Below are 27,867 nucleotides of genomic sequence, written 5' to 3' on the forward strand. Positions count from 1 at the left end.
CCTGTCTCACTCCTAAGAAGTCTAGGGAATTCTTCACCTTCCTGCTATTGTGCCTGCGTTGGGACTGGAAGGTAAGGCATAATTCAAATCAATCTTGCTAAAAGTGTTTGAGAACAGCAAAAATAAAAACAATCTATTGCATGAAGATTGCATGTCAGACATCTCGTAAAACAAACTGGGAAGTGGCTGACAGCATGACCCAGAGCCACATCTAAAGCCGGTGGAAGTTAAAGCAAACATTGTGGCTTAGAGTCTCATATGTATATGACTGCAAAGTCTTTTCTGAACTTGATATTACTGAAGCCGGCAAATGTTTTGGATATTCTTCTTTAAATTTGAAAATTAAGATGATTTTGCACCTAACCCATGATATTGTAGCCTAAGATGAACCAAACAAAACCAACCTAAAACTGGGCAGTGATAAAGTTCAGAAATTTGCATCTGATCTTTTCCTTGCTACTCTGCCTACAAATATGCAAGACAGAATTTTCTTGGCTGCTTGCAAACGTGTGCTAAGGATTGATCTTCCTCAAAGGAGAACCTGGGCTGGTGCAGAGGTCGTAAATGATGTATACAGCCAGTCAGCTCCTGACAGAATAAAGTGTCCATGTTGTAAGTGCTTTAAACATGGGTTAGTTATACAACACTGCTGTTAATTGCAGAATATGTTATTTATGAAAATGTGTTTGTTTTTAGGAGAGGTATTTCTATGAGTATTGTGGCTATTAATGCTTAGTTCATCCAACATAACAGGAAGGAAGAGGTAGTTGCACGATCAGTTTGTGTGACATCATTAACATCTGCAAATTAGGAAATTTAAGGAAGCTTGAAAGCAGTAAGGCAGATGATAAACTGAGTCACTTTCTGACTTGCAGCATTTGTTACTTCGTACTGGCATGCAGTGAAAAAAGTTAACATGCAGAGCAGAACACTTACTGACGCCTGAAAGACCACAGCTACAGGTTCAAGTGGCCTTGCTGCTGCGAACCAAAGTCCTAACAAGATAAAGGAGGAGGGCTTTTTCAACAGGAGGTATGTCTCTCTATGTTGTCTATTGTTTCTTCTTGTGCCACAGAAGATTTTGTGCAGAATACAAATGTTTGCCAAGGATTAAGTTAGGTGTAGTTATACTACTGCACATACAAAATCTGGGTTAGCTTCCTGCCTAAGAAAGTCTAAGCAAAATTTTGGTGATGCTTTAGCCTATTTGATTAAAAATATAAATCTGTGTATAAATAAAATTTCTAAAGCTTTCTGCAAGATTCAAGGAAGACTGCGAAATTTCAGTAATGCCTGTTGCGCTATTTGGCATTTGTTATCTGACATTTATTTTGCAATAACTGAGAGAAATGTTATTTTCTGTACCCTTTCTATAAATTAATCTGAAATAGAAATATGTGGATTTCTATTTCTTGCAAAAAAGTAAATCACAGAATCTTAAGATGGTTGAGGCTGGAAGGCATATCTGGAGATTGCCCTGTCCCACCCATTTCTCAGAGCAGGGTCAGCTACAGCAGGTTGCTCCGGGCTTTCTCCAGTCAGGTTTGAGCATCTCCAACGTTGGAGACTGCACAACCTCTTTGGAAAACCTATTCCAGTGGTTGACTACCCTCACAGTAAAAAGTGTTTTCTTGTGTCTAAATTTAATTTCCATTATTTCAGGTTTTGCCTATTGCCTTTTCTGCAAAGCTGCTTTCCAGCAGGTCATCCTCAGCCTGTGCTGGTGCCAGAGGTAGTTCCTCCCCAGGTGCAGGACTTGGCACTTCCATTTGCTGAGTTTCATGAGATTCTTGTTAGCCCATTTCTCCAGCCTCTCCATGTCCCTCTGAAGTGAAATAGTGGTACATCAACTACTTCTCCCAGTTTTGTATCATCTACAGAAATCAAAATCTTGATCTAAAGACTGAACTGATTCTGTGAAAGTTGCATTTAGGCAGCAATTTGAGAGGAATATTTCATTGCCTGGTATGAATTGTAAGGCTTTTATTCCTATTTCTGTGCCTCCTGGTATGCTTAGCAAGTGTTTGGCACCCTCCATATGTCCTCAATGTATAAGCATCAGTTTGTCTACAATGTATAAGTATCAGCTTATCTTCGCAACACCCTATGAGTAAAATTCAAATTTTCATTCCTGGAAGTGTGTTATGGGCAGGAGTAACTTTCCCAAAGCCGCTCAAGAAAATGAAGTCCCTGGCAAAGCTGGCAATTAGAACCAAGGAACCTTGGTCTCAGGTGACATTTTCTGGTAGTATCCTGCACTCACAGCCTAAGAGCAAATACAACAGGCTGTAGAGACTATGACAGTAAGAATTGAAAGTGCTTAAGTTAGTATTTAATGGACGCTTTCCATAAAAACTACTGTAGGCATACCACAGCTTTTAAATGTGACTGTATTTTCTTTATGACACATTGATACTGAGATCATTCTAGATCAGATTGAGTTTGACCATGCCTTGCTACAAAAGACCAAACAGACTCATGTTTGCTAGCATCCAACTTGCCACGGATATGGTCACTGCTGCTGAGTAAGACACATCATGCATCTGGTAACATTAGGCAATAAGTTTAGCAATGTTTTCCTTGGTAAGATTTTGCTAGTGAAAAAATTAAACATACGGGCTATGCACATACCTCTAAATAAAAGAAAGCTCCAAGGCCAAGTATCACTGGCTGGCTCATATTCACATAGCTTAGGCGGACGGATTAGGTTTATAGCAAACCTGTGTTGAAGAGAGCTAGGGAGTGAACCAAGAATTGAGGTGTGTGGAAACCAGGTGCTTGAGTCCTGTCTGTGGCCTTCCCCTAGGTAGCAGGGTAGACACACACTGAGAGGTCAAGACACCTGTGAGACTGACCAGGAAAGAAAAAGGAAAGAAGCAAAGCTGAAATAAGCATAGGGTTAAGGATGGGAGGTTTCAGCCTAATAGATTCTATATTGTCTCTTACATTAATGAAATACAAGGAAACACCACTTACACAAGAATATAGATGTTTCTTCTGATCTGATCTTCCAAATAACACTCCCAAACAGTTCGACATAAATGTGTGTTTCTTCTGACACCTTCAATACTGAGATGTCAATTCAGAGCAGAGGGAGTTTTACCACACCTGTCTGCAAAAGAGCAGTCTGGGAGAGGGTGGAAGTCTAGAGGCGCAAAGCTCCTACAGATGTGGTGCTGGAGCCATTCGCTTGGCTACTGGGCAGAAGGTAGGCATGGGTCAGGCAAGTGGCTTAGGGCTCACCACAGGTCCTATGTCTCTTATTGTGCGTGCAGACCAGAGAAAAGCCATCCCTGGAAGTATTTAAGGCCAGGCTGGATGGGGCTTTGAGCAACCTGGTCTCATGGAAGGTGTCCCTGCCCATGGGAAGGGGTTTGGAACTAGATGATCTTTAAGGTCCTTTCTAACTCAAACCATTCTATGATTCTATGATTAAGCCAACGCTAATCCTTTCTTGTGTAATTTGTTTTAAAACTCAGTCAACTGTGAAACACAAATCCTTTGAGAAGCAAACCCCCTTAGTGCTGTGGTCAATGGAAATGGTCATTTCTTATGAGGAAAATGAACACTTACAGGCCCTGCTATTACCACTGCAAGTCCAGTGACACGCCCAGAGCCTAGAGGCACTGATGCCAAGCAAGCACTCCTCTAAGCAGGCAGGGCTGCAGACGACTCCTTTGGCAGTGCTCCAGACAAGCATTCCCATGAGAAAACGTGGAGAGTGCTTGCAGCATGGGGCTGCTGTCATGTGTAGGAAACCTGAGGGAGATTTTGAAAGCAGAAGAGTCATGAGAGCAGACAGAGGAGTTGACAAGAAGAAGAATAAAACAAAGACTATAAAGGAAAGGTGAGCAGACAGTTGCCATATAATAAGAAAATAAATGCCTAAAAAGGAACGTAGGAAGAGGAAAGAAAGGAGAAAAGGTTGAGTGACTGAACAGATGGCACAAAATGGAGAAAAATATGGTTACACGAAAAGGGCAGACTAGAAGGACAAGAGGTCTCGAGGTTCCTAGCATCACTGGAGAGATCACTGAGCATGGGAAAGCTGAAATAACCGTTGAGACCAATATCTCACATAACATTTCATGGTCAGTCCTCCATACTGTTTGTACTTAAGATTCTGCAGTATCACTTCCCAGCAGCTGTGGCCACATCCTTACTGTAGAATGATGATTTCAAAAAAAGAGATTGATGTTGCAAGAGATAAGCAGAGAAGAATGACGCTAAAGGGTTTCTTTCTTTCGCAACCCCAACATGGTGTCCTGTCCTGACTTAATTCCTGGAGACTTTGATGGATGGGTCAAATCAAGCCAATTTCCATGAAATGCGAGGTGCCCCCTGGAAATATTCAACAGTCCAGATTACTTAGAGGGTCTGTCTGGGTTTTTGCTTTCAGCACAAATAGAGCCAGTCTGGAATCAGCACAAATGACCGTAAAAATTACTACAGAAGGACAGACAATTCCACGTTTCTATTTTTGCTGAGCTTGTAAGAATTTTCCTCACAGTCTTAGAATTAACCTTAGAAATACCTGGAATCAAGAAAATTACTACTGGGAGGTTACACTAGCAAATACTAAAAAAAAAGAACAAAACCAAAACCAAACAAAACATAAAACAACAAAACATATTAACCAGTGTTGCTTCTTCATGTAGGAAAAAATAAACAAGCAAACAAACAAAAAAAAAACAGAAAAACAAATGCTGGGAATACAGAAGTCCCTTCCAAAGAGTTTTAACCTCCTCTGACAAAAGGAAAATGGTACCTAAGATACAGATATGCTTGACAAGAGCTGATGCTGGTGTTGGACTAGCTCTGCTCCAACCTCCACACCACATGAATGAATGTGGAATCACCCTTTGCAGGTGCTCACACTTCCTTGGTAATTTAAATTAGACTGTTCTGAGGTCAGGTATGTAAACCTCCAAGAACAGAGGGAGTCAGTCTAGTTTGAAAAGTGGAGAGCCATTTGTGATAGCAAACAGGAAAAAAAATACAGTGGTAGTTTGACCTTGTTTGGTCACCGGATGCCCACCAAGCCACTCTATCACTCCCCCTCTTCTTTACTCTCTACTTCCCATCAGCAGGTGATAATCAGCCACTCCCTGGGAAGGAGGACCTCAGTATGCATGGCAGTTGCTTTGGAAGACAAATGCCTTAATAATAAATGTCTCCTCCCACCCCCTCCTCCTTTCTCCCAGCTTTTATTGCTGAGCACAGCATCATACGCTATGGTCAGCTTGAGTCAGCTCTCCCAGCTCTGTCCCCTCCCAGCCTCTTGCCCACCCCCAGACTACTGGCCTTCGTGGGATGGGTGGAGTGGGGTGGGAGAGACAGCCTTCATGCTGTGCTCCTGCTTAGCAACAGCCAAAACGTCAGTGTGTTATCAACACTGTTCTAAGCACAGCAAACTACAAAGCACAGCACCATATGAGCTGCTCTGGGGAAAGTTAACTCCATCCCAGAAGGACCCAACGCAATCTCCACCACTTATTCCATACCATTTGTGTCATGCTCAGGTCCCACATACTTTGAAACACTCACATGTCTTCTGACTATCCCACTGTATCTGTTTCTCATTACTGAAATCTCCCCTTACTAACACTTACAACTTACACTACTCACTTAAAGCATCTCTATATCCATAATACAGATTTATATATTCTCATTAATTAATATCCCCTGTCCCTCAGCAAATAGCTAGATATTATTTCCCTATTCCATGGGCCTCTGTCACTCCCCAAAATGTCTACAAGAACACGCTATGACTATGGCCCATCTGTCAAGGTCATTGCTCAGGACAGAGAAAGCAACTCGTTTGATTGTTGGGGACCAACACCAGCTTGGTTTGGGTCATCGCTGCACTGACTGGTTCCTTGCGAAGCTCAGTCTTTGTCATTTCAGTTAGTTCCTGCTACGTTACCTTCTACAGCATACAATTCACATCATGGATTATGTTTCCCCAAGGTTAAATCTCCTTGAGGTACATGCTAGATCTCCCCACCCTTCTGAATTACCCACCAAGTACACCCAGGTCCTTAAGAAAGGACAATCTCACAAATGGGCTTAACTTTTCCCAAGGAGGAAGAATAGACACTGCCTTCCCCAGAAACTTTCCTATGTGTACTCCGGGGACCTCATCTCCCCCCACAGTATGCAGGGACTTTGTTTGGGCAGGACCAGAACCATTAGCAGATCATCTAGTGGCTTCTAATAAATTTAAATCCAGGTGCTTCCATGCCTTTGTGCCCAATATTCTCAGCATAGTCTTTAACAGCCCATTATATGACCCAATTTTTCCAGAGGCTTGTGGGTGATAAGAGATGTGGTACACTCAATCAATGCTGAGTTTCTTGGCCAAGGAGTCTATGAGATTATTTTGGAAATTAGGCCCTTTGTCTGAGTCAATTCTTTCTGGGGTACCATGTTGCCATAAGACTTGTCTTTCGAGGCCCAAGATGGTGTTCTGGGCAGTGGCATGGTTTAGAGCCACGAGTATGTCATGCAGCAGTATGTTTCTAGCCACCTGGGTAGTTGCTTCCACCATGGTGGAAGTATGTAACACTTGCCTTGGCAGGTTCATGGCAGTAACCCAACATAGCCAATTTGCCAGGTCTCACCATATCAAAAACCCAGCCACCACCCTCTGTCCCATGGAGACTTTACTCACATGGCTCACTTGATTGTGGCAAATTTTTCACATTCATGAGTGACCTGCATGGTGGTCACCATGGTCAGGTCTACCCCTTGATCACAAGCCCATCTGTGTGTTGCAATTCTTCCTAGATGTCCCAATGCTTCATTGTGCCATCAAGTTACAAATAGCTCACTGTTATGCTCCCAGTCCACATCCGCCTGAGCCACTTCAATTTTGGCAGCCTTGTCTACCTGTTCCTTGTTTTGATGTTCTTAGTGGCCTGATTCTTGGGCATATGAGCATCTACATGACATACCTTTAGAACGATATTTTGTACACAGGCAGCAAAGTCTTGCCACAATGCAGCAGCCCAGATGGGTTTACCTCTGCATTGCCAACTAGTCTGCTTCCACTCCTGTAGCCACCCCCACAGGGCATTTGCCACCATCCATGAGTCAGGATAGAGATAGAGTACTAGCCACTTTTCTTGTTTAGCAGTCTCCAGGCACAGTTGGATGGCTTTCACTTTTGCAAACTGACTTGACTTAACTTCTCCTTCAATGACTTCTTGTGTAGGACTCCCCACAGCAGCTTTCCACTTCCGATGGTTTCCCACAATATGATAACATCCATTAGTAAACAGAGCATAATGCCTTTCATCTTCTGATAAATTATATGGTGGTGCCTCTTGGGCATGAGTCACCTCCTCAGGCAATGCTTCAAAATCTCTACCTTCTGGACAATCCATGATCTCTTCCAGGATTCCTGGGTGGTTGGGGTTCTCCGTTTGAGCCCATTGCATGATCAACACTAGCCACTTACTCCATGTTGCATCAGATGAGTGATGTGTGGAGGGGATGTTTCTTTTAAATGTACAGTGTAGTACAGGCAATTGCAGCACAAAGAAGAGCTGCACTTCTGTACCAACAACTTCTGAAGCAGCTCAAACCCCCTCATATTCTGCTAGTACCTCTTTTTCAGTCAGGGTGTACTGGACTTCCAATCCCTGATGCCCCTAGCTCCAAAACCCTAAAGGTCAACCTTGAGTTTCACCTGGTGTTTTCTACCAGAGGCTCCAGGTGACACCATGCTTCCTGGCTGCAGTCTAGAGCACATTTTGCACAGCAGGTCCTATACAGACTGGCCCAATAACTGCCACACAAGCTATCTCCTGATTGATCTGCTCAAAGGCTCACTATTGTAAAGAGCCCCACTCAAAATAGTTCTTCTTTCAGGTCACTCAACAGAGAGGTCTCACAAGCTGACTATAACCTGGAATATGCATTCTCCAGAATCCCACAAGGCCTAGGAAAGCTTGTGTTTCTTTCTTGTTACTAGATGGGGTCATAGCTGCTCTTATCGATCACATTCATAGGGATGTGACAACGTTCACCCTGTCATTTTGCTACCAAGAACTGGATCTCCTGTGCAGGTCCTTTGACCTTGCTTCTTTTTATGGCAAAACCAGCTTTCAGAAGGATCTGCATTATTCTTTTTCCCTTCTCAAACACTTCTTCTGCTTTGTTGCTCCATGCAGCAATTTTGTTGGTGTATTACAGATGCTATGGGGCATCGCCCTGTTCCAGTGCAGTTTGGATCAGTCCATGACAAATGGTACGGCTGTGCTTCCACTCCTGGGGCAGTTGATTTCAGGTATATTGGACACTCCTCCATGTGAAAGCAAACTGTGGCCCGCACTCTGCTGCCAAAAGGACAGAGGAAAAAGCATTGGCAATATCAATTGTAGCATACCATTTGGCTGCCTTTAACTCCAGTTCATATTGGAGTTCCAACATGTCTGGTATGACAGCACTCAGTGGTGGTATGTCTTCGTTCAGGCCATAATAGGCCAATGTTAACCTCTACCCTCCATCACTTTTGCAGTGGCTGCATGGGTCTATTAAAGGGTGAGTGAGTCTTGTTGATCACTCCTTGGTTCTCCAATTGATGAATCAGCTCATAGATGAGAACCAGGGAGTCTTGGCTGGTGTGATAGTGCCACAGATGGACCATCATGGTAGCAAGTGGCACATGCTTTTCTTCAATCTGCAGGAAGCCCACAAAAGAGGGATCACCCAAGAAACCATGTGAGTTAGACAGCAGTTTAATCTTCTCTGTATTCATGGTGGTGACACCAAAAGCCCATCTGTACCCTTTTGGGTCCTTGAAGTACCTTCTCCTGAGGTAGTCTATGCCAAGGATACACAGGGGCTGGTAAGAGTAGAGTGCTTTTGCCACTTGACCCTGCTAAGCTCACCTCAGGCTCAAGTACAGACTGCTGTTGGGATACCTCTGTCACTCCAGAAATCCAGATGGGTTCTGTTGGCCTGCTATCCCAGCACTGGGGCAGCCAAGCAGCAATACACTCCTCTGGCTGGCAGCTGTAATCTTTCTGCATGTCTCAAAGTTCTCTTGAGGTCCTAGCATTTATTACATTCAGCTTTCATTGCTGAGCATGACCTCATATGGTCTGGAGCATCCATAGAACCATAGAACCATAGGGTTGGAAGGGACCTCTGGATATCGTCTACTCCAACCCCCCTGCCAGAGCAGGGTCACCTAGAGCAGGCTGCACAGGAACACGTCCAGGTGGGTTTGGAATGTCTCCAGAGTTGGAGACTGCACCACCTCTCTGGGCAGCCTGTTCCAGTGCTCTGCCAACCTCAGGGTAAAGAAGTTCCTTCTCGTGTTTAGGTGGAACTTCCTATGCTCAAGTTTGTGCCCCTTACCTCTTGTCCTGTCGCTGGGCACCACTGAAAAGAGCCTGGCCCCATCCCCTTGGTCAGTTTGGGTCAGCTGCTCCGGGTATGCTCACCCTCAGCCTACTGACCTTTGGGTGAGAGATTGGTGAGACAGCCTCGATGCTGTGCGAGCACTGTTCAGCAATAGCCAAAACGTCGGTGTGTTATCAACACTGCTCTAGCTACAATACAAAGCACAGCACTATATCCAGGCTGCTCTGGGGAAAGTTAACCCCAGCCCAGCCGGAACCAAGTGTTTCTTAAGCTAAAGAAGGACAAGACATGAAAGCACAGCCAAGAACTACCTTGTTGAACCAGGCAGCAGTGCCAGCCCTCTCTGACACTCACACAGCCTGGAAGGGGAAGCATAGCCTCCTTCACGTGGTCTATACACTGCTTCACCAGAAACAATATCCACACACTCCGTGAGAGACAAGAAAAGAAGAAAGTAGGCAAAGAAACCTGACCAGGTGTAAGATTTGGTTGCTGCTTAAAAAATGCCTTTGGGAAAAAGACTTCCAAATCAAAGAAACACAGCAGAGGGAAACAGAAAACCAAATATAAAAAAAATAGGAAGATACTAAAATGGTTAATAAGAACACTATATAGCAATAACCAAAGGCTTTAAAACAAGTAGTGAGAAATTATTTATGCATACCAGAAGCCATGAATGGAATTCAACCAAATCTCCATTGACTATAACAGGTGCTTAAACAATTTGTGCTTATGTAAATACTTACTTGTAGATACTTTTAGATGTCTTAACAGCAAAATTCATCCACACAGGCCATCTGCAGGTATGCTAATAGGTCTGCTTCATTATCAAGACAAAATGGAGGCACGTCAAAAGGGGAAAGAAACACTGAAAAATATCCTGTCTTTTCTATAATTCCTGATTGAAAAGGAGCATTAGCATATACTACCTCATTTCAGGAAATTGGACTGAAAAACACACAAAGACAGAAGTAAGTTCTAGAAAATGCTAACAACTTACAGACAGAAAGTTGTAGGTGCAGAGGACCAGAAATACCAAGAATGAAAGTGTACACTGTTTGTAATTATGTAAATCTTTTTTCAGTGGACTGTACATGAAGACTTGAGAATCACGTTCTCAGGTCATGGTATCTGCATCGAATATGGTGGGTGTATGTATCCTAACGAGAGTCTGTGGCCTCTCTATCTCAAACAGCTTTGTTGTAGTGGGCAATAGTGAGCCTACTCAGTTCTTTCAAAGAGGTGCCTGCCAGATGTCCTGAAGCTCATCCTGCGCTTGGCTATTTTCTAGGGGTGAATTAGACAGCATCTTTGACTCTTCCAATGAAAAAAACCTGAAGCTCTGCAGAAACAAAAGTACACTTTGGCATCACTTTTCTTTTTTCTCCCTCCCCCCCCCCCGAAGGTTTCATTGTCTCATTGAAGAGAAGATGTTTAATACTCTTGTACTCATTTGCGTGACTTGGTGGTATGTGACACTATTTCATCCCTTGCATGCTGACCTCCAGTGTACGGGGTGTAAGTATGTTTTTGCAGATATAATCTGAAAAACGGGGCTTAATTCTTCATTTATTGGAGATATTTGCAACTAATTTGGCAATTGTCATCTTAAGCCTGACAGATGCTATCTTCTGCATTCAACAAAACAAAAGTTCCTTACTGAACTTATTCTGTAAAACTTTCAGCAGAAGCACAAGAATCACCTATTACAAATGTGAAAATGAACTGGAGAAAAATGGAACTATCCTGGGAGAGCAGCAAGAATTTCTCTACATACGAATGTACCATCATGGACAAGAACAGGAATTCTGTACCAAAAAAGGTAATCTTGCTATTCATTGAGATAAATAATTGTGCCTTTTTTTTTTTTTTTTGCCTTTTATCACCTTTTATCAGTCTCTCTCACTTTGAAAAAATTAATCAGTTGCAGGTAAAATCTGATTAGTCATTGTTTGCAGTCTACAGCTTGATCTGCCAAGGGCTGTGCAAAATTGTCACCAATGCCAGGGTGCATTTGCTACAGGAGGAGCATCCTGTGCATACCACAGAAATGAAATTCTGGCATCAAAGTGGAAAGGAGGTGATAGATTGAACTGTAGCTATGTTCAATCATGAATAGGGATGTAGCTGCTGAAAAAAAGTGGTTGTGAGTCTAAGTGGACTCGTAGAGAATTTAGAGAGGCAGAGCAAGAGACCCTTCAAGTACAAAGGGAATTCCCCAAACACTGCCATGGATTTTCATTATCTCAAGTTCTTCACTTGTTTCCCAGTTAATTGGATCATGCTTGTAGCACAGGTTACATTATAAGCCCACATTATCCGAAAGAAAAGTAGGAATCTTGACAGAAAGAGAGATAGAGATGGCTTATTTAGCCTAGCAAAGCAGACACCTTAATGAGAAATACATATTACAAAAGCACATCACATCTTTATTGAAGATTGTAAGTATAATGCCATAGACAACTTTCTGACCCCTGGGGAGGTCAGACAAGGACTTTTATTTTGCTGAATCCTTTGATTAAATTCCATAGTGGTTCCCTCGTTTATTAACCATCTTCTGTTACGCCAGTGGGGTATTATTAGCCTTCTCTAATAATAATAATAATGCACTGTTGTTGCACCATCCAACTCCTGAGCTGCAAAGCGTTTTGTGTAGTTATGCTTTTGATCACTCAGCTCCGCTCCACTTCACCCTCAAGTGGTAAAGGAGAGAGTTAGCTCTTGAACCTAAACCACAGACATACACACACAAGATTTTGGCCCTACAAATTGAGTTTCTGAGTTGCACTTCCACAGCCGGCATCATCTAACACAAGTAGAGGAAAAACAGAGAAATAAAACACCAACATGTTCTTTTTCAGGTGAATAGTTCACCATGCAGGTTTCCGGTGGAACAATACATTGCTCTGCACAAAGGGGTATTCTTTACCATTGAAGTGCCAAACACAAACATCTCAGAAAGCTGCACCTTTATCCCTGGAGGTAATGTCTGTGGTCTGGGTGAGGGTTTCTACATTTGCAATCTTTTCAAGGTAAATATTGCCTTAGAAAACAATTCCTTACATATAGGTAACTGCTGTATTTTCTATTAAAAATTATTTTTTGCAGATCCGCTAAAATTATTTGCTCTGAAATGAATGTTTCCACAATTCTGCAAGAGATGTATTACTACAAATGTATCAATAATTGCATTATTCTCTTTCATACTAGGGCTCCAAGATGACACTAAATTTAAGGGTGGATTCAAATAAGTGTTCTGGCTGTTACAAATTAAGATGTTGGTGCCCGTTTCTTTATTAAATGCTTTTCTGCTGGGCTGTTGGTGAGTTTGTCAGGAGCCAGACCACAGAGTGCTAGCTAACGGCACAGTCCGGGGATCAGCGAAACCCATCAAATGGGAGGAGGAGAAGGAAATGATGGTGATAAGCAGCTAGGGGCAAACTGAATGTAGCAATCTCCTAATCTGAGGCAACAGTTTACAGAAATGTTCCGAACCTGCCCTGTGTGGGAGTTAATCCAAGTGGGGTTTAGGCAGGGGTTCGTAATCCCAAACCAGAAGTTGTCACGGCCCGTTTTTCCCTGCCTTCTGAACTCAGAGTTCTTCCTAAAATTGCCCAGTCACCAGTGCTCCTGCAGATTTGACAGAGGTGGTGACACTAGCAGTTTTCTCATATCTGAGCAGAGAAAGTACTCCCCACTCATCTCTTCCTGGGGACTTGACAGAGGAAACACTCTCACGGTGACCCTCAAAATAGAAACCAGGACACGCTGACTCTTAAAACCACTTGTTCCTTTTGGTGGCGTGCAGTTCCCAAGGGGTTGGCCACTGCTTCCACAAGGGTGCCCTCAATAATGGCTGCTGGAAGGGGCTGGAAGAAGTAGCAGAGGAAGCCTCCGCCCTTTCGCAGAAGTTGGGGTACACCACAGGAAGAGGTAGAAAAGTGGCTGAAGAGGGAAGCAGGCTGCATGCCTGCACAGCCCAACCACAAGGGAGCTTCCGAAGAAACAAGGTTCTCACTTCAAGATTTGAGTAACCAGGTCTAGTGGGAGGTGTCCCTGCCCTTGGCAGGGGGGTTGGAACTAGTGGATTTTTAAGGTCCCTTCCAAACTATTCTATGATTCAATGTGCTCCAGAAAAGGAAGAGATCAAGTCTCTGTTGCCCACATCAGGGTGGAAAGCTCTAGCTAGGAGGTTATTTGATCAGAGGGTCCCACCTTATTTTTAAAAGCCCCAGCTTTTTAAACACTCTCTGTGTGCGTGAGCAGTTCAGGAGTGGATTCCTGAGCATTAATTTAAATAGGAGTAATACTTCTCTGTGTAGCACCAAGGATGGTGTTAAAAGGCAATGTGCCTTCCTTTACACTCCCAGGTTTCACAGTTCAGAGGCAGTCAAATTAGGGTGAGTCCAGCTTTCTCTCAGTTGTCATGCATAACCCAAGCAATGATCAGCTGGAGTTTCAGATGTCTAACATATGTAAGCACATCCCATGGTACTCCAGCTTGGAGCAGCCACACAATTTTTCCTCACCACGGATATTCCTGTGTTTGCAGGCATGAACGGATCGGCCATTGAAAATTTCTCCTGTGTGATTTATAACGTTTCCCTCATGAACTGCACATGGCAGGCAGGCAGGAATGCTCCAGAAGATACCCAATATTTTCTCTACTGGCAGTACTCGAGGTAAGTAGGTCTGCTTGAGTCTAGGGAAGTCTGCATTCTCATGTGATACATCACACTGCCCACGTTTATCTAAAATACCTTGCTATATACAGATATGATGATGCAATGGAATGCAAGCTTTACATTAAAGATGAAAACGGCAGAAACACGGGATGTAGATTCCAAAATGTGACAATACAGACTGCAGTAGATGCTTACTTCCTGGTGAACGGGTCTAGCAATGAGTCCCTGATTCAGTTCTACGATGAGTACATTAAACTGTATGAAATTGGTAAGTAAATGAACATTTTTATTTTATCACTGTTTTATAAAATATGGAATTTGGGAATTTTTCTCTGAAAAGAAGAATAAAACAAAGTTTCTAGACATCACAGGATACTGCAGTGCAAGACAGACTTTGCTCCTGATAGCTGACAGAATGTAGTTCTAAAAAATTAACTAAAAAAAGCAAAGGCAGAAGCAGCTTGAAATAACAGCTTGAAGAAGTGGGGTAAACATATCTATGGAATCCAAATGATGAAAAGCAACGGTTAGACTTTCAGGGCCCCTTTTCTGATGGGCTCATTTCTCCATCCCATAATTTCACACCTGAGAGCCACAAAAGGTAAAGATCCTAAAAACAAAGGGAAGGTTCAACTTGCAAATTAAGACCGCGTTATTTATGCGTTACCTATGTGAGAGCTAGGTAACAATAGATCCGATAGAGATCTGGGACAGGATTCAGTTGCCTAAAAACTTGCATTATGAGTGTGCCATTTGAGACACCCTCAGACACCGGAGGCATCCACAAGGCTTGCAGATGTGTCCCAGGACCTGTGCGAGACCAAGGTCCTCCTGGTGTCCTGCGTGGTCCGCAATGCACAGCGCGAGACTGACTCCTGCCTACAGCAGATGCAGGTTGTACAGCCCAGAGCCATTCAGCCGAGCACACCTGCTCCACGCTGCGCCAAACGGCCTTGCAGACATCATGGGCACTACCGATGAGGTCTCCGCTGGCCATAGTGGTGAGACGCTTAGGTGACACCTCGTCAACTACACTGTAGGCACTCAGATTCAGATGGCTTAATCTTCTACCTGAATACTACCACACGCACAAAATGATCCATCTGTTTTCCTGTGGAGACTTGCACAGGCAGTGTGAAATTTAGACATAGAATAAAATGGCACTCTGCTGATTGTACTACTGAATTACACAAAATACTTTTTTTACATGACTTTTACATGACTTTTTTTTGCATGACTTTCAGTTACTTCAGGGGTCCAAAAACTGAAGTGATATATTCCCAAGTTTTGCTACTGTATTTTACTGCTGTTTATCAGGTAACATTTGTTAACATCCTTGGCACACAGTTGTACATCAGTTGCCCCAACTTCACATTTATTTCGGTATGAACATATGACTTGTAGTTGATTACTGACCATGTCTCCATTGATTATTTAATTTCTTTCCAGAAATACTCACTCCTCCATTAAATGTCACTGTCAATTGTATTAGAGATTCATCAGGCTGCATAATTACATGGCAACAACCCCTTACAAGTCATCGGAAAAAGACGAAGTGTTTTGAGTATGAAATTAGGATACAAAATAAGGTAAAAACAACTTCTTGGTTTGTATTTGGCATCGTACCTATGTGCATGCATATCTATAATGTGCAAACTTCTGTTTCCTTTATGTATTGACTTCTCTCTCATAAGCTGTCGTGTCCTCCTGCTCCAGTTCTGCTGGTCTCACATCCCCACTGCTCATGACCTGATTTTAAGCTGATCAGAGGTGCAAAGCAGAAAAGCAGAGGAGAGCAGGGAAATGTTATGAGGGTTCTCGGGCCAAAGACTGGGAGAGCACCTGGGATGCTTTCATGCATGAGCACGTCTCACAGGAGATGACCAGGTGAAGGCAGCCTGCGATCTGCACCGAGGGTGCTGCCTTGCCGGCAGCCTCCAGCCCAGGCCAGGGCCCCTCATGCTCACCTTGCTTCGCTGGGCACCTCAGCTTCAAGCATTTTGCAGATGCTGGAAAGCTCACAGCTGCCCCTCAATTTCAGCACATGGGACTGTTTCGCACCCCCCTGGCTCTGGCCTCTACAACTTCTCCTCCATCAGCTCTCCTGCTGTCTGTCTCCCTTTGGCAGCCTGGCCTTAGATGCTGTCCTTCTTCCCCTGGTTGAGCCAACCCAACCCGCCTGTCTACACAGTATCTGCCAAAATCTCCATTTTGAACCAGTGCTGAAATAGAAAACGCACCTCTGAAAAATTAGATACCAGCAACTCAGGAGAAAGTTCACACAGGCCCAGGGTATTCGTCCGCAATGGGTGCTGCTGCTTTTCAGTGAGTTATCCTCTATTCTCTCTGCAGTCAGATGTGGTGTTACCCATCTCCTTCCAAGGTAGAGGACAGAAAAAATCATGTCTTTAGAGTCCTTCTTTCTCTCCATTGGCTATGAGAGAGGAACCTAAGATGGCTACCTCAGATGTAAACACGAAAGTACCAAAAGTGAGCCAGGATTTCTCCTACATTATAGGCAGAGCACTACCAATTTACCATAGTGATCACAGGGAAAAGTGCAGGACAAGAGTGTGTCACTTTACCATAGCTGAGGTATGTCTAGTTTACACCAAGAACGATGGAGCAGGGAGACTGAGGTATCAAATCCTCCTTCAGAAATCTCAGTGCCAAAAGACCTGATTTTAACACCCCTAAGGAGAAAGGGCAGCAAAATTATTTGAGCCCATGAGTTTGACAAGAAAAAGCACTCTTCCTCCCCATCCCTGGGATACCTGTTTCACCATTATGTGATTTCCACATGTGGATAACATCTGCGCCGTGACAAATTAGGGCTCCCTACCCATCCCCTTTCCCAGCCACAACTCAGAAGCTTATCGTAGCGGCAGTTCCTCAGGCATTTGTAACACAAGAACGTTACAGGAAAGCTCAACTAAGGGCTAAACATAAATATACAACTGCAATAAAGCAATACATCATTAACACTTGTTAGTTCATTCAAAACAAGGCCTGTAGGTTGCTTGCTGTTTGGATTGTCTGGATTTTGTATCTTGCATGCATTAATGGTGTCTATCTTGGTAGCTGTTTCAAGGAGCAATTGCAGTACACATAGCTTTCCAGCCGGCTGGTATAATTTGACAGTAAGATCTTGTGTGAAATACTTAGAATTTTTTACATAAAGATATACCTTACAACATATGACTACAGCAACATTATCAAAAACATTTCTTTTAAAGAAATATATGTTACCTTGTCTTTCTGATGCTGCAGTCAGAATGGGTGGGGTTCAGCAGATTCCCTCATTTGGGTGTGAAATTCATCTCACAAACTGAGACACCTTATTGTAGGCGTCCACAAAGGAGCACCGATGTTCCGTAACAGTGAATGCACATTTGGGGCTCCATGCAGCTGAGCAGTAGCTGCCTCATGCCCCTAAAGATGCTAAAGGTACTGGAGGTACCAGAGGTACCTACATGGAGATGGCAGATATAACTCACACCTTTCGGAAGGAGCTGTCAGAGGTAAGGCAGGATACCCCAGAGCAGCTAAATGGCACTGTTTAAGCAACTCATTTGCACCCTCCCCTTTCACAGCACAGGCTGATGACTTCCATCATGTCCTAAGTTGAAAGAGCTCAGCCGACAATGAGTGATGAGGAAATACTAGTCTATTTTATAATGCAACATAGACAGTGGGTGTATTTTCTGAAATGAGACATTCCTTCCAATAACTGCTTTCGGATTTTTCCATAATGCCAGCTATCCTTCTGACATTACATGTGATAGATGTTTCCAGGACCTCAGCTTTTCAGTGTTTTCTGGGATCCTTGCTAAAATGACTGCTATTGATTTTGATCACTCATTTTTGAACTTATCCATTTTCAGGTTCTTTGTTCCAGGTCAATGCTTGATTCTAGTTAATTAAATTTTGATGGTATGGGATGAGTAAGTAACTCTTCACAGTATTTTTGGGAAACCCCTGAGTATGGATCACTCAGATGTATAAAATGCACAGTGTAAATATGTCCTTGGAGGCAAATACAGCTTCTCACCACCACTGACAAGTAATTTGTGTTTCCTTCCTTTTCTAAAATGAAATGGAGGAAGCCAAAAATCTGCATAAAGTGCTGTATTCTGGGACATTACTGGAGCAGAATATCCAACTGATATTTCAGTTTAAAATTACTTGTTATCTTTATAAGCAAGAAAATAAGAACTAAAGAGGGAGAAATATTTGACTATTTGACAAGAAAATAAAAATGAAGATTCATCTTTGTTTTTCAGGATGACCCCAAAAAAGAGAATAAGGATCCTCCTGTAAGAGTAAGTATTCTTGTCCTATACAAATTGGTGCTTTTGCCCACTTAAGCATATAAATACCATTATATAAAATATAGTTGCTTCTAGAACTATAGTTTTTTGTATCAATATAGCAATGAGAATTCATGAAAATATGTTCCTGTGGTATCTTTATGTCTAAACTTAATACATCTCTTTTGGATGGGCTAGCTTACACAAGACAGAATTTACCGTGCATTTCACAAAATGTCATACTTTCCATTTATCATACGAATAGATTTTGCTCAAGACAAATGCGACATTTTGCTTAATAAAAATTGGAAACATTCTCTAAATGTTTCCAGACTTTGTATAAAGTATCATGAGGCCAGATGACACATATCTGTTATTGGATTGTCCCAAAAATGTTACATCTGTTTAGCAAAGACAGACACCACCCAGAAAATATTTGCATGATTAAACCCTGTAAGGGTTGCAAGGTGAATTTACAGGGTACTTCTCCAGTTTCAGCTTTCTGTCCTAGTTTTTTCAGGATCCACAAACAGGGACAGGGAAAAAAGTGTCCTTAAAGCATAATAAAATAGATTAAAGACCAAATAAACTTCAAAATCTAACTTTAAAGTTCAAAAAACAGAAAGATTTTGTGGCAGGATGAACTAATTTATCACTGGTTTAAATTTGGGGAGAAGAACTTTTAACTGGTATATACCTAAAAATCATACAAATTTGGTTTTTATAGAAAGAAAATGTATCAGGAAATTAAACACCAAATTTTATTAATATTTGCCTATAGGGTGAAATGCACTGATTGCTTTGATTTTAGGTAAGGAACAACACATACAAATTCGAAAATTACAATAAGAAAAAGAAGTACATTCTGAAAATCAGAGCACGTGGAAGAAACTGTCTCTTGAGCTCAGACTGGGGGGAATGGAGTGAACCCATCGAGTTTGGTAAGACTGTGAAATATTATTTTAATTTTTTTCTTTTTAGTATTACCACGTTTGCCTCCCTTTCTCCCTCACACTCACAGACGGGAAGAAAATCTTAATTCTTACCCAACGACATGAAAGGAACCAGGCGGAAAATATTACTGTGGAGGGGATGCTTGAGTACTATGGCAACAGAAGCTGATACCTGCCTTTGACTAGTTGGGATTGTGGAGGCAGCAGTTTCTCAGATGCCAGGGCTACAGGAACATGTTGACACAGACCCAGCGCAGAGTGCCTTTCAGCTCTTTAAGCTTCTGCCATGAATATTATCCTCTTCCTTCCGCATCTTTTTACAGTTCCACCACTTTTGCTCTATTTTTCATTCTGTGACACTGTCTCTCCTTCTCCTTTTCTGGATTTTTTTTCTTTTTTTTTAAATTCTGTACGTTTTAAATGTTCAAAGTGGTTCAAAATGTGTCAAGCATACCTGAACGTTTTGACAAAGTACTGTAAGAAGTCAAGTTGAAGTCCTTCAGATTATTTGAAAAATGGTGTGAAATTTGCATTCATTACCAACAGACACAAAGGCAGCTTTTTGGCATGCTAAGATATTTCCCTCTCTTGGATGTTTCAGGTCAAGGGAAAGATTACTTTATTTTCGTGATTTTATTTCTGATAGCACTTGGAACAATCTCAGTGACGCTGCTCCCATATTGTCTTTTCAAAAGGTAAATCAACCCTATTGATGTAGAAACTATTGGTATAGTATTATTTCTATGAAACACATTCCTCCTGTCTTCTACCTTCTTACCTACAAACTTAAATAATCTGATTATCAGTACCATGAAGTATGATTACCAGTATTGTTGTGGATGCCACTTTGACATGCAAGATCACGTCAAGTGAAAGAGGGGGAAAGAATGTTAAAGTTAGTAAGTGATAGATTCCACCAGATCCTGAAAAAAAAACAAAAACAAAATTAAAAAAAATGCCAGAAACCTCTATTCTTACCTTTAAGCATTTAACATCCACATCACTCTGAAGTCCTTGGCTTCATACAGTACCTGACAAGAGGAAATGAGGACAAATGAATGTGTCATTATTTTGATAAAACTTCTCACTTAGTGGTGTAAGGAAGTTATCACAGAATGGTAAGTGTTGGAAGGAACCTTCAGAGATCATGTAGCCCAAGCCCTCTGCCAAAGCAGGTTCACCTGGAGCAGGCTGGACAGGAACACATCCAGGCGGGTTTTGAACATCTCCAGAGAAGGAGACTCCACCACCTCTCTGGGCAGCCTGTGCCAGTGCTCTGCCACCCTCAAAGTAAAAAAGTTCTTCCTCACGTTGAGAGGGAATTTCCTGTGTTGCCGTCTGTGTCCATTAACCCTGGTCCTGTTGCCGAGCACCACTGAGAAGAGTCTGGCCCCATCCTCTTGACACCCACTCTTTAGGTATTTATAAGCATTGATGAGATCCCCTCTCAGTCTTCTCTTCTCCAGGCTAAACAGACCCAGGTGGCTCAGTCTTTCCTCATAACAGAGATGTTCCAGTCCCTTGATGGTCTTCGTAGCCCTCTGCTGGACTCTCTCTAGTAGTTCCTTGTCTTTCTTGAACTGGGGAGCCCAGAATTGGACACAGTACTCCAGATGTGACCTCACCAGTGCAGAGTAGAGGGGGAGGATGACCTCCTTCCACCTGCTGGCCACACTCTTTTTAATGCACCCCAGGAGATCACTGGCCTTCTTGGCCACAAGGGCACATTGCTGACTCATGGTAAACTTGTTGTCCACCAGGACTCCCAGGTATGAACACAGAGATGTTCTCCAGGAGGTCAGCCCCCAACCTGTACTGATGCATGGGGTTATTCCTTCCCAGTTGCAGCACCCTACACTTACCCTTGTTGAACTTCATTAAATTCCTCTCCACCCAACTCTCGAGCCTGTCCAGATCCCCATGAATGGCAGCACAGCCTTCCGGTGTGTCAGCCACCCCTCCCAGTTTTGTGTCATCAGCAAACTTGCTGAGGGTACGCTCTGCCCCCTCAGGTCATTGATGAATACGTTGAACAAAACTGGACGCAGTACTGATCCCTGGGGAACATCACTAGCTACAGGCCTCCAACTAGACCCTGCGCCGCTGATCACAACCTTCTGAGCTCTGCCATTCAGCCAGTTCTCAATCCACTTGTCATGTGATTTACTGAAAGTCATCGTTTAATAAAATATTTACTGTGACTCTCGTCACAAAATAAATTTTAGTTACCCAAGTGATAAGTATAACAATAGTTACCCACCAGGGTACACTCAAAATACTTTACTTCTCACATAGTGATTTTTAGAACAACAGGTATTCAATCTTGAAAGTAAAAAATGTCCTTAAGGTATAACACAAAAACTTTGTGTAAGTTATATTACCAGTATTTTTAATTTCTTCACAATCCCATTTTCTATCCAAAGGTATTGCAGTTTCAAGAACATATTTTCACCCATTCCACAACCAAGAGACAAATTCAATGCATCAAATGGTGAAGATACCCAGGTATGCTTTCTTTTCAATTCAAATTTGATAACTATAAGCCATGATAGGCCAAAGACTAGAATAATTGGCATTTAAAGATGAGCATTAAATTTGGTCCTTTAAAAAATAATTTGCTCCCATGCAAAGTATGCTGTTTTGAAACTAGAAATGCTCCATGCCAGTGCTGAGACTAGTGATTTTCCTGTACGTGTTTGCCATCATATTTTAAGACCCAAGTTATCAGTTTTACTGAGACCGGCAATTTCTGTGTGTGCCAGTTTTGATAGCTTGCTGTTCACACTTTGAAAATAACCTAGGTAAGAAAGCATTTGCCATTAGCACTCTCAAATATCAATGATCATAAGACAATGTGAGTATATATTTTATAAGTCTGGCTCTACCCCTATTAAAAAAAAAAAAAAACAAACCACAACAAAACGAACAAATCTGTTGTGCTGAATCATGGGAAACAGGGCTGGAAAGTCTCAACAGCTCAACAGCTTCCTCTTTGCTTCAGCATAGCATTAGTTATGACAATTTTGATGTTTTGTGCAAAGTGTGTTCGATCAATATTCTGCGGCATCCCTGTGCAGTTTATTCTAATGTTCAATCATTCTTCCTTTTAAAAAGCTTTTTTAAGAGCCTGTTTTACTGCACTTAAAATCCATCACATCTTATCCGTATTCCTTTACTGTTTACATCTTATATATTTGCACACTGTCAACAGCACCTAACTCTTCCCGTCTTTCTTCACATGTCACGACAACCAGGCTGCAAACCTTTCTTGTTTCTCTTATAGAATCATGGAATCACAGAATTGTTAGGGTTGGAAGGGACCTTAAAGATCATCTAGTTCCAACCCCCCTGCCATGGCAGGGACACCTCCCACTAGATCAGGTTGCTCAGAGCCCCATCCAGCCTGGCCTTGAACACTTCCAGGGATGGGGCTTCCACCACCTCTCTGAGCAACCTGTTCCAGTGTCTCACCACCCTCAATGGTGAAGAACTTCTTCCTAACGTCCAGTCTGAATTGACCCATCTCTAGTTTTAATCCATTCCCTCTAGTCCTACCATTACCCGACAGCCTAAAAAGTCCCTCACCAACTTTCTTGTAGGCCCCCGTAAGACACTGGTAGGCCACTATAAGGTCTCCTCGGAGCCTTCTTTTCTCCAGACTGAACAACCCCAACTCTCTCAGTCTGTCCTCATAGGAGAGGTGCTCCAGCCCTCTGATCATCCTCGTGGCCCTCCTCTGGACACGTTCCAGCACGTCCATATCTTTCTTGTAGTAGGGGCTCCAGAATTGGACGCAGTACTCCAGGTGGGGTCTCACAAGAGTGGAGCAGAGAGGGAGAATCACCTCCCTCGACCTGCTGGCCACGCTTCTCCTGATGCAGCCCAGGATACGATTGGCTTTCTGGGCCGCTAGTGCACACTGACGGCTCATGTTGAGCCTCTCGTCCACCAGCACCCCCAAGTCCTTTTCTTCAGGGCTGCTCTCAAGCCAGTCACTGCCCAGCCTATATTGGTGCTTGGGATTGCCCTGACCCAGATGGAGGGTCTTGCACTTGGTCTTGTTGAACTTCATGAGGTTGGCATGAGCCCACCTCTCCAGCCTGTCAAGGTCCCTCTGGATGGCATCCCTTCCCTCCAGCGTGTCAGCCGCCCCACACAGCTTGGTGTCGTCAGCAAACTTGCTGATGGTGCACTCAATGCCACTGTCCATGTCGCTGACAAAGATGTTAAGCAAGACCGGTCCCGGTACTGATCCTTGAGGGACTCCACTCATCACTGGCCTCCACTTGGACATGGACCCATTGACAGCCTCTCTTTGGGTGTGGCCACCAAGCCAGTTCTTTATCCACTGAATTGTCAGTCCATCAAACCCATATTTTATCAGCTTGGAGACCAGCATGTCATGAGGGACAGTGTCAAAGGCTTTGCTCAGGTCCAGGTAAATGACGTCAGTTGCTCTCCCCTTGTCTATTGATGTTGTGACCTTCTCATAGAAGGCCACCAGGTTTGTCAGGCACTATTTGCCCTTGGTGAAGCCGTGTTGATTGTACCTAATCACCTCTTCATTATTCTTCTGCCTCAGCAGTGCCTCAGGAGGATCTGCTCCATAATCTTACCAGGCACGGAGGTGAGACTGACTGGCCTATAGTTCCCTGGTTCATCCTTCTTTCCCTTTTTGAAAATGGGGATTATGTTTCCCTTTTCCCATCAGTGGGGACCTCACCAGACTGCCATGACTTTTGGAATATAATAGAGAGCGGTTTAGCAACCTCATCCGCCAGTTCCTTCAGTACCCATGGGTGTATCCCGTCGGGTCCTGTGGACTTGTTCACTTTCAGGTTCATTGGATGGTCACAAACCTGTTCTTCACTTACAACGGGCAGTTCTTTCCAACCCCTGCCATTATCTTCTGTGACTCTAGGAGTGTGGCTGAAGCCCTTGCCAGTGAAGACTGAGGAAAAGAAGTCATTGAGAACCTCAGTCTTCTCCATATCATTTGTCACCAGTTCTCCAGTTTTCTTTCTGAGGGGGCCCACACCTTCCCTAGTCGTCTTCTTACCATTAATATGGTCAGTGAATGTTTCCTATCAGCTGGCTAGAGCAAAGACGTACTTAAATCAATAAATCAGGCTACTTGTTTAGTGCCTACAATGTTTCAGTGGACAACACCAACCACCCTTTTCAAAGAGGCTGTCAAAAGTCCTCAGAGAAATTTTCTTTCAACCCTTTAACAGTAATAGCTTTGAGGATTCTTTCTAAAACTCTCCAGTTTTGGCATCTATATACCAGAACATGGTCCTAATCTATTTGGCTTTGGTCCTACCATCTTTGGCTTTAACAGAAGGCAGGTAGCAATGTAACTCGGATGAGTTTTCCTCATACGCATTAAGTCATAAATACCTGCTATCTCACTTCATATCAGGCTGCCAGAGCTAAGGCTACAGAGCAGCAGTCCATAGTCTATCACCTTATTATATAGTAATTGCTAGTAAAGTAGGAAGCAGTCCTTCAAAAAATCGCAGACCCTCAGGATTGCTTGCTTTTACTAAAGTTGAGGAGCTTCCCAATTCCTGTGCACACACTGCCAGAATTACTCCCAATGTCTCCACTGCGACCCAGAAGCCTTTGGGGATGTGGTTTTGTAAACGGTGGCACAGGCACTTCCATGCAGGCAGGAACTTATCAGGAGCCATTATCAGAGTTCACATGAAGCCCTCGGCTGGGGTTGCCTCACACCTGCCAACAGGCACTGTGAAGATAATTCGTAAGTCTCCGACGCGTCACAACAGTTTCTAGACTCTTCTTTGCCTAATTTAATCTAGTCTTAAAGCCTGGTTTTATTTTACGTCTTCTCCCCACACTCTCAGGTATCTAACGCTGGTGGAGTGCTGTAATTCTTCAAAGCAGAAAATAAAGCACAACAAATAGGGTCTCAGGAGAGCTCTCCTTCTCCATTGATACCGGTACTCTCACTTCCTAGCATTTAGTGCCAATATATTTAGGAGCTGTATTTTGAACCTGTAACGTCCTTTAATCACACTTTTTAAAGCTTGCATTTCCTTATTTGGTCCCTACTTACTCAACGACCTTTCACATTTTCTCATCATTTGTCCTGTTTCACAATGCAGCTTTCCCTGAGATCACTGAAAAACTTCATGATTTGCAACCTTAACCTTTCTGCACCGAGTTTGCACTTGTATCCTTAACACTCGTGTTAAAGAGCTGCCAGTTTTCCCATTTGCTGTGAGATCCCACCGATCAATTCACTCAGTTCCTCAGACACCTTGCATTCCTCTAACCCATTTTATTTCACTCATCCTCCTTTACTTGTTGGTCATTCTCACCCCAGATGCTTTCCTCACCCTGGATTACTTTTTAATACTTTTTTTTTCCCCCCTCTTTTTCCTGAATTAAAATACATTCCATGAACTTGCAAGACATACTGTGTGTGCAGATGCATTGCTTTCCTCAGAAAATGACCAAGTAGCATAAAAACTCCATGGCCACGGAGCCCTGCAGTGCTTACCCATCCTGCAGATTTCCTACACAAAATTCCCCACCCAGACATCCTGGTTTGATGTTCCGTAACATACCCTACCCTTTATATGACAGCAAGCTTGCTTCTTTTTTTCCTTGCTTTTATTTTTTTTTCTTCATTTTTTTTCTCTTTTTCCAGTACTGTCCCTCCTATTTATTTTTTTTTTTTAGAAAAGACAACTAAATTTATCTCCCCTCAACATTTTAAGCCCCAAGTCCTGTATCCGTTCTATGGCCTGACCCAATAACTGCCAGTCTCAGAGAACTCGAGGTCCACATAAAACCATACGATAGGAACTAAAATGTTTTCTCTATAAGTCTAGTTAATTCCTGCATGTGGAAAACTCAGGCAATGCTCACTGAATAAATTTATTCTATCATCGCAGTCAAGGTTGTCCAGCATTTAAGCTAACTTTTATTTCTTTTTCCTTCGGCTGATAAATAGCTAGCACTGACTGTACATGTTAAAAGTCAAACAATGCTTAACTGTCCTTAAAACTGTTTTCTCCTGCTTTGCAAGCATTTCTTGTGTATTAAAATAGCAAAACAAGGTGCGTTTGGTACTGGTGTATCTAAGATTTAGAAATGTTCTCTGACCAAGTGATCCTGCAGCTCATTGCATCTTACAGAATTTTTTTTTCCTCTTTAGACAGAATACGTAAATCTACCAAAAAAGAGCTGTACGGAGGAAATAACTATAGTTGAAGAGATGGTCTAACTTTCCCAGAAGAAAACACACTTGGATTCCCCAACATGAAAGAAAATCACGGATCTTGACAACTAAGCAGTACTTCAAAGCACAGACTTGAATCGAATACCACCACCTATAAAACTCTCTGTCACATGAAAAACCACCTAAAATGGAGCAGGCGAAAGAAGTGGAGAAAACCTGGTAAAAAGCTGTTCTTTTCCCTTTGTTCAAAACCACAACGCCTGGCAGCTAAGCTTTTCTGCAAACACCTGCTGCGAAGACGGGCTTAAACCTTGCTGAGATTTTCTTTGCAGTGTGAGGCAAGGCTTCTCATCCACAACACGGAAGAAACTTATTATTTCCTGTTGTTGTCGCTGTGGTGCTTCTTCCAGCTGAATATGATGATTTCCTATAGGACTGCGCAGGAATGCCACAGTAAACTTTCCCACCTAACCACTTTTGTATACCCCAAGTATTTTCTGAAGCAGACACTAGCTATTTGAAGTGCGTTTAAAATTGCCCTTCAACCTTGCAACCAGCAATACCAAACTGTCACTGCATATTCAATAAACTTTATGCAACACAGAAAATGGGAAATAAAATGCCACTTGCCAAAAGTAACCCTTATTGCTGGGCTGCCAGTCAGCCATTTCATGAGCTCGGTACTTCCAATGCAAATGCAAACACCTGCAATAGCAATATGGACTTAACTCACACAGGTATTATTTAACTCTTAAAAAAATGCAGTGTAACAGTTGTGAGAATTGAAATTAAACCTGTATGTAACCTGATTTAATAACTGGTTTTTAAATGGAAAGATTTCCTCACACCAATGTATTTTATTTATTCCTTTTGAAGTGTGCAAGCCCTATTTCCAATGCCTCTTAAAAATAATATAGGCTTTAGATGCCGGTATTTTCTTATACAAATTCCAGATCTTATCCTGTTAAAAATATTTTTAAAAATAAATGCATTTCAATGAGTAACTGTTTCAATAAGGCAGAAAACAAATGCTTTTTTTAAAAGTCTCATTTATTGTTCGCCTCTTATGTTCCCACGCTGCATAATTATACATTGAAAATTGCTGCTGCATGACTAAGGGAAGCCACATATTAAAAAAAAAAATAAAAATGAACAACAAGTAGTACATGCTGAACACACAGCATAGGTAAACTGCAGTTTCACTTAAAAAAACACCTACACTTGCATTGATTTATTTTCCTATTTCTTCTGGTTAAAATCTAGTTCTGGGGGGGAAGGGGGTAGACGGGGTGATAAACATCCCCCCCCTTTCAGGGGCTGCTCAAGTAATTGTC

General features: G+C 42.6%; 1 protein-coding gene across 10 annotated transcripts; it reads left to right on the forward strand.

Annotated features, from left to right (window-relative positions):
• Nucleotides 1-27,562, forward strand: LOC128912575 (granulocyte-macrophage colony-stimulating factor receptor subunit alpha-like). 10 transcript variants are annotated; one of them, XM_054208774.1, is made up of 13 exons: nt 1-71; nt 876-1,032; nt 10,781-10,893; nt 11,061-11,197; nt 12,237-12,357; nt 13,928-14,057; nt 14,150-14,328; nt 15,510-15,649; nt 18,344-18,382; nt 19,182-19,311; nt 19,925-20,018; nt 21,747-21,828; nt 26,510-27,562. In XM_054208774.1, exons 3-13 carry the CDS (start codon nt 10,806-10,808, stop codon nt 26,576-26,578), a joined length of 1,209 nt encoding a protein of 402 aa, XP_054064749.1. In that variant the 5' UTR covers nt 1-71; nt 876-1,032; nt 10,781-10,805; the 3' UTR covers nt 26,579-27,562. The 10 variants fall into 10 exon arrangements, 9 of the variants coding, with proteins under 9 accessions (XP_054064749.1, XP_054064761.1, XP_054064739.1 ...); XR_008467687.1 differs by lacking the exon at nt 1-71 and adding an exon at nt 25,191-25,286 and having other exon boundaries at nt 828-1,032; XM_054208786.1 differs by lacking the exons at nt 1-71; nt 21,747-21,828 and adding an exon at nt 25,191-25,286 and having other exon boundaries at nt 828-1,032.
• The last annotated feature ends 305 nt before the right edge of the window (nt 27,563-27,867 follow it).

The sequence above is a fragment of the Rissa tridactyla genome, chromosome 1, assembly GCF_028500815.1.
Source record: "Rissa tridactyla isolate bRisTri1 chromosome 1, bRisTri1.patW.cur.20221130, whole genome shotgun sequence".
Classification (NCBI taxonomy): Eukaryota; Metazoa; Chordata; class Aves; order Charadriiformes; family Laridae; genus Rissa; species Rissa tridactyla.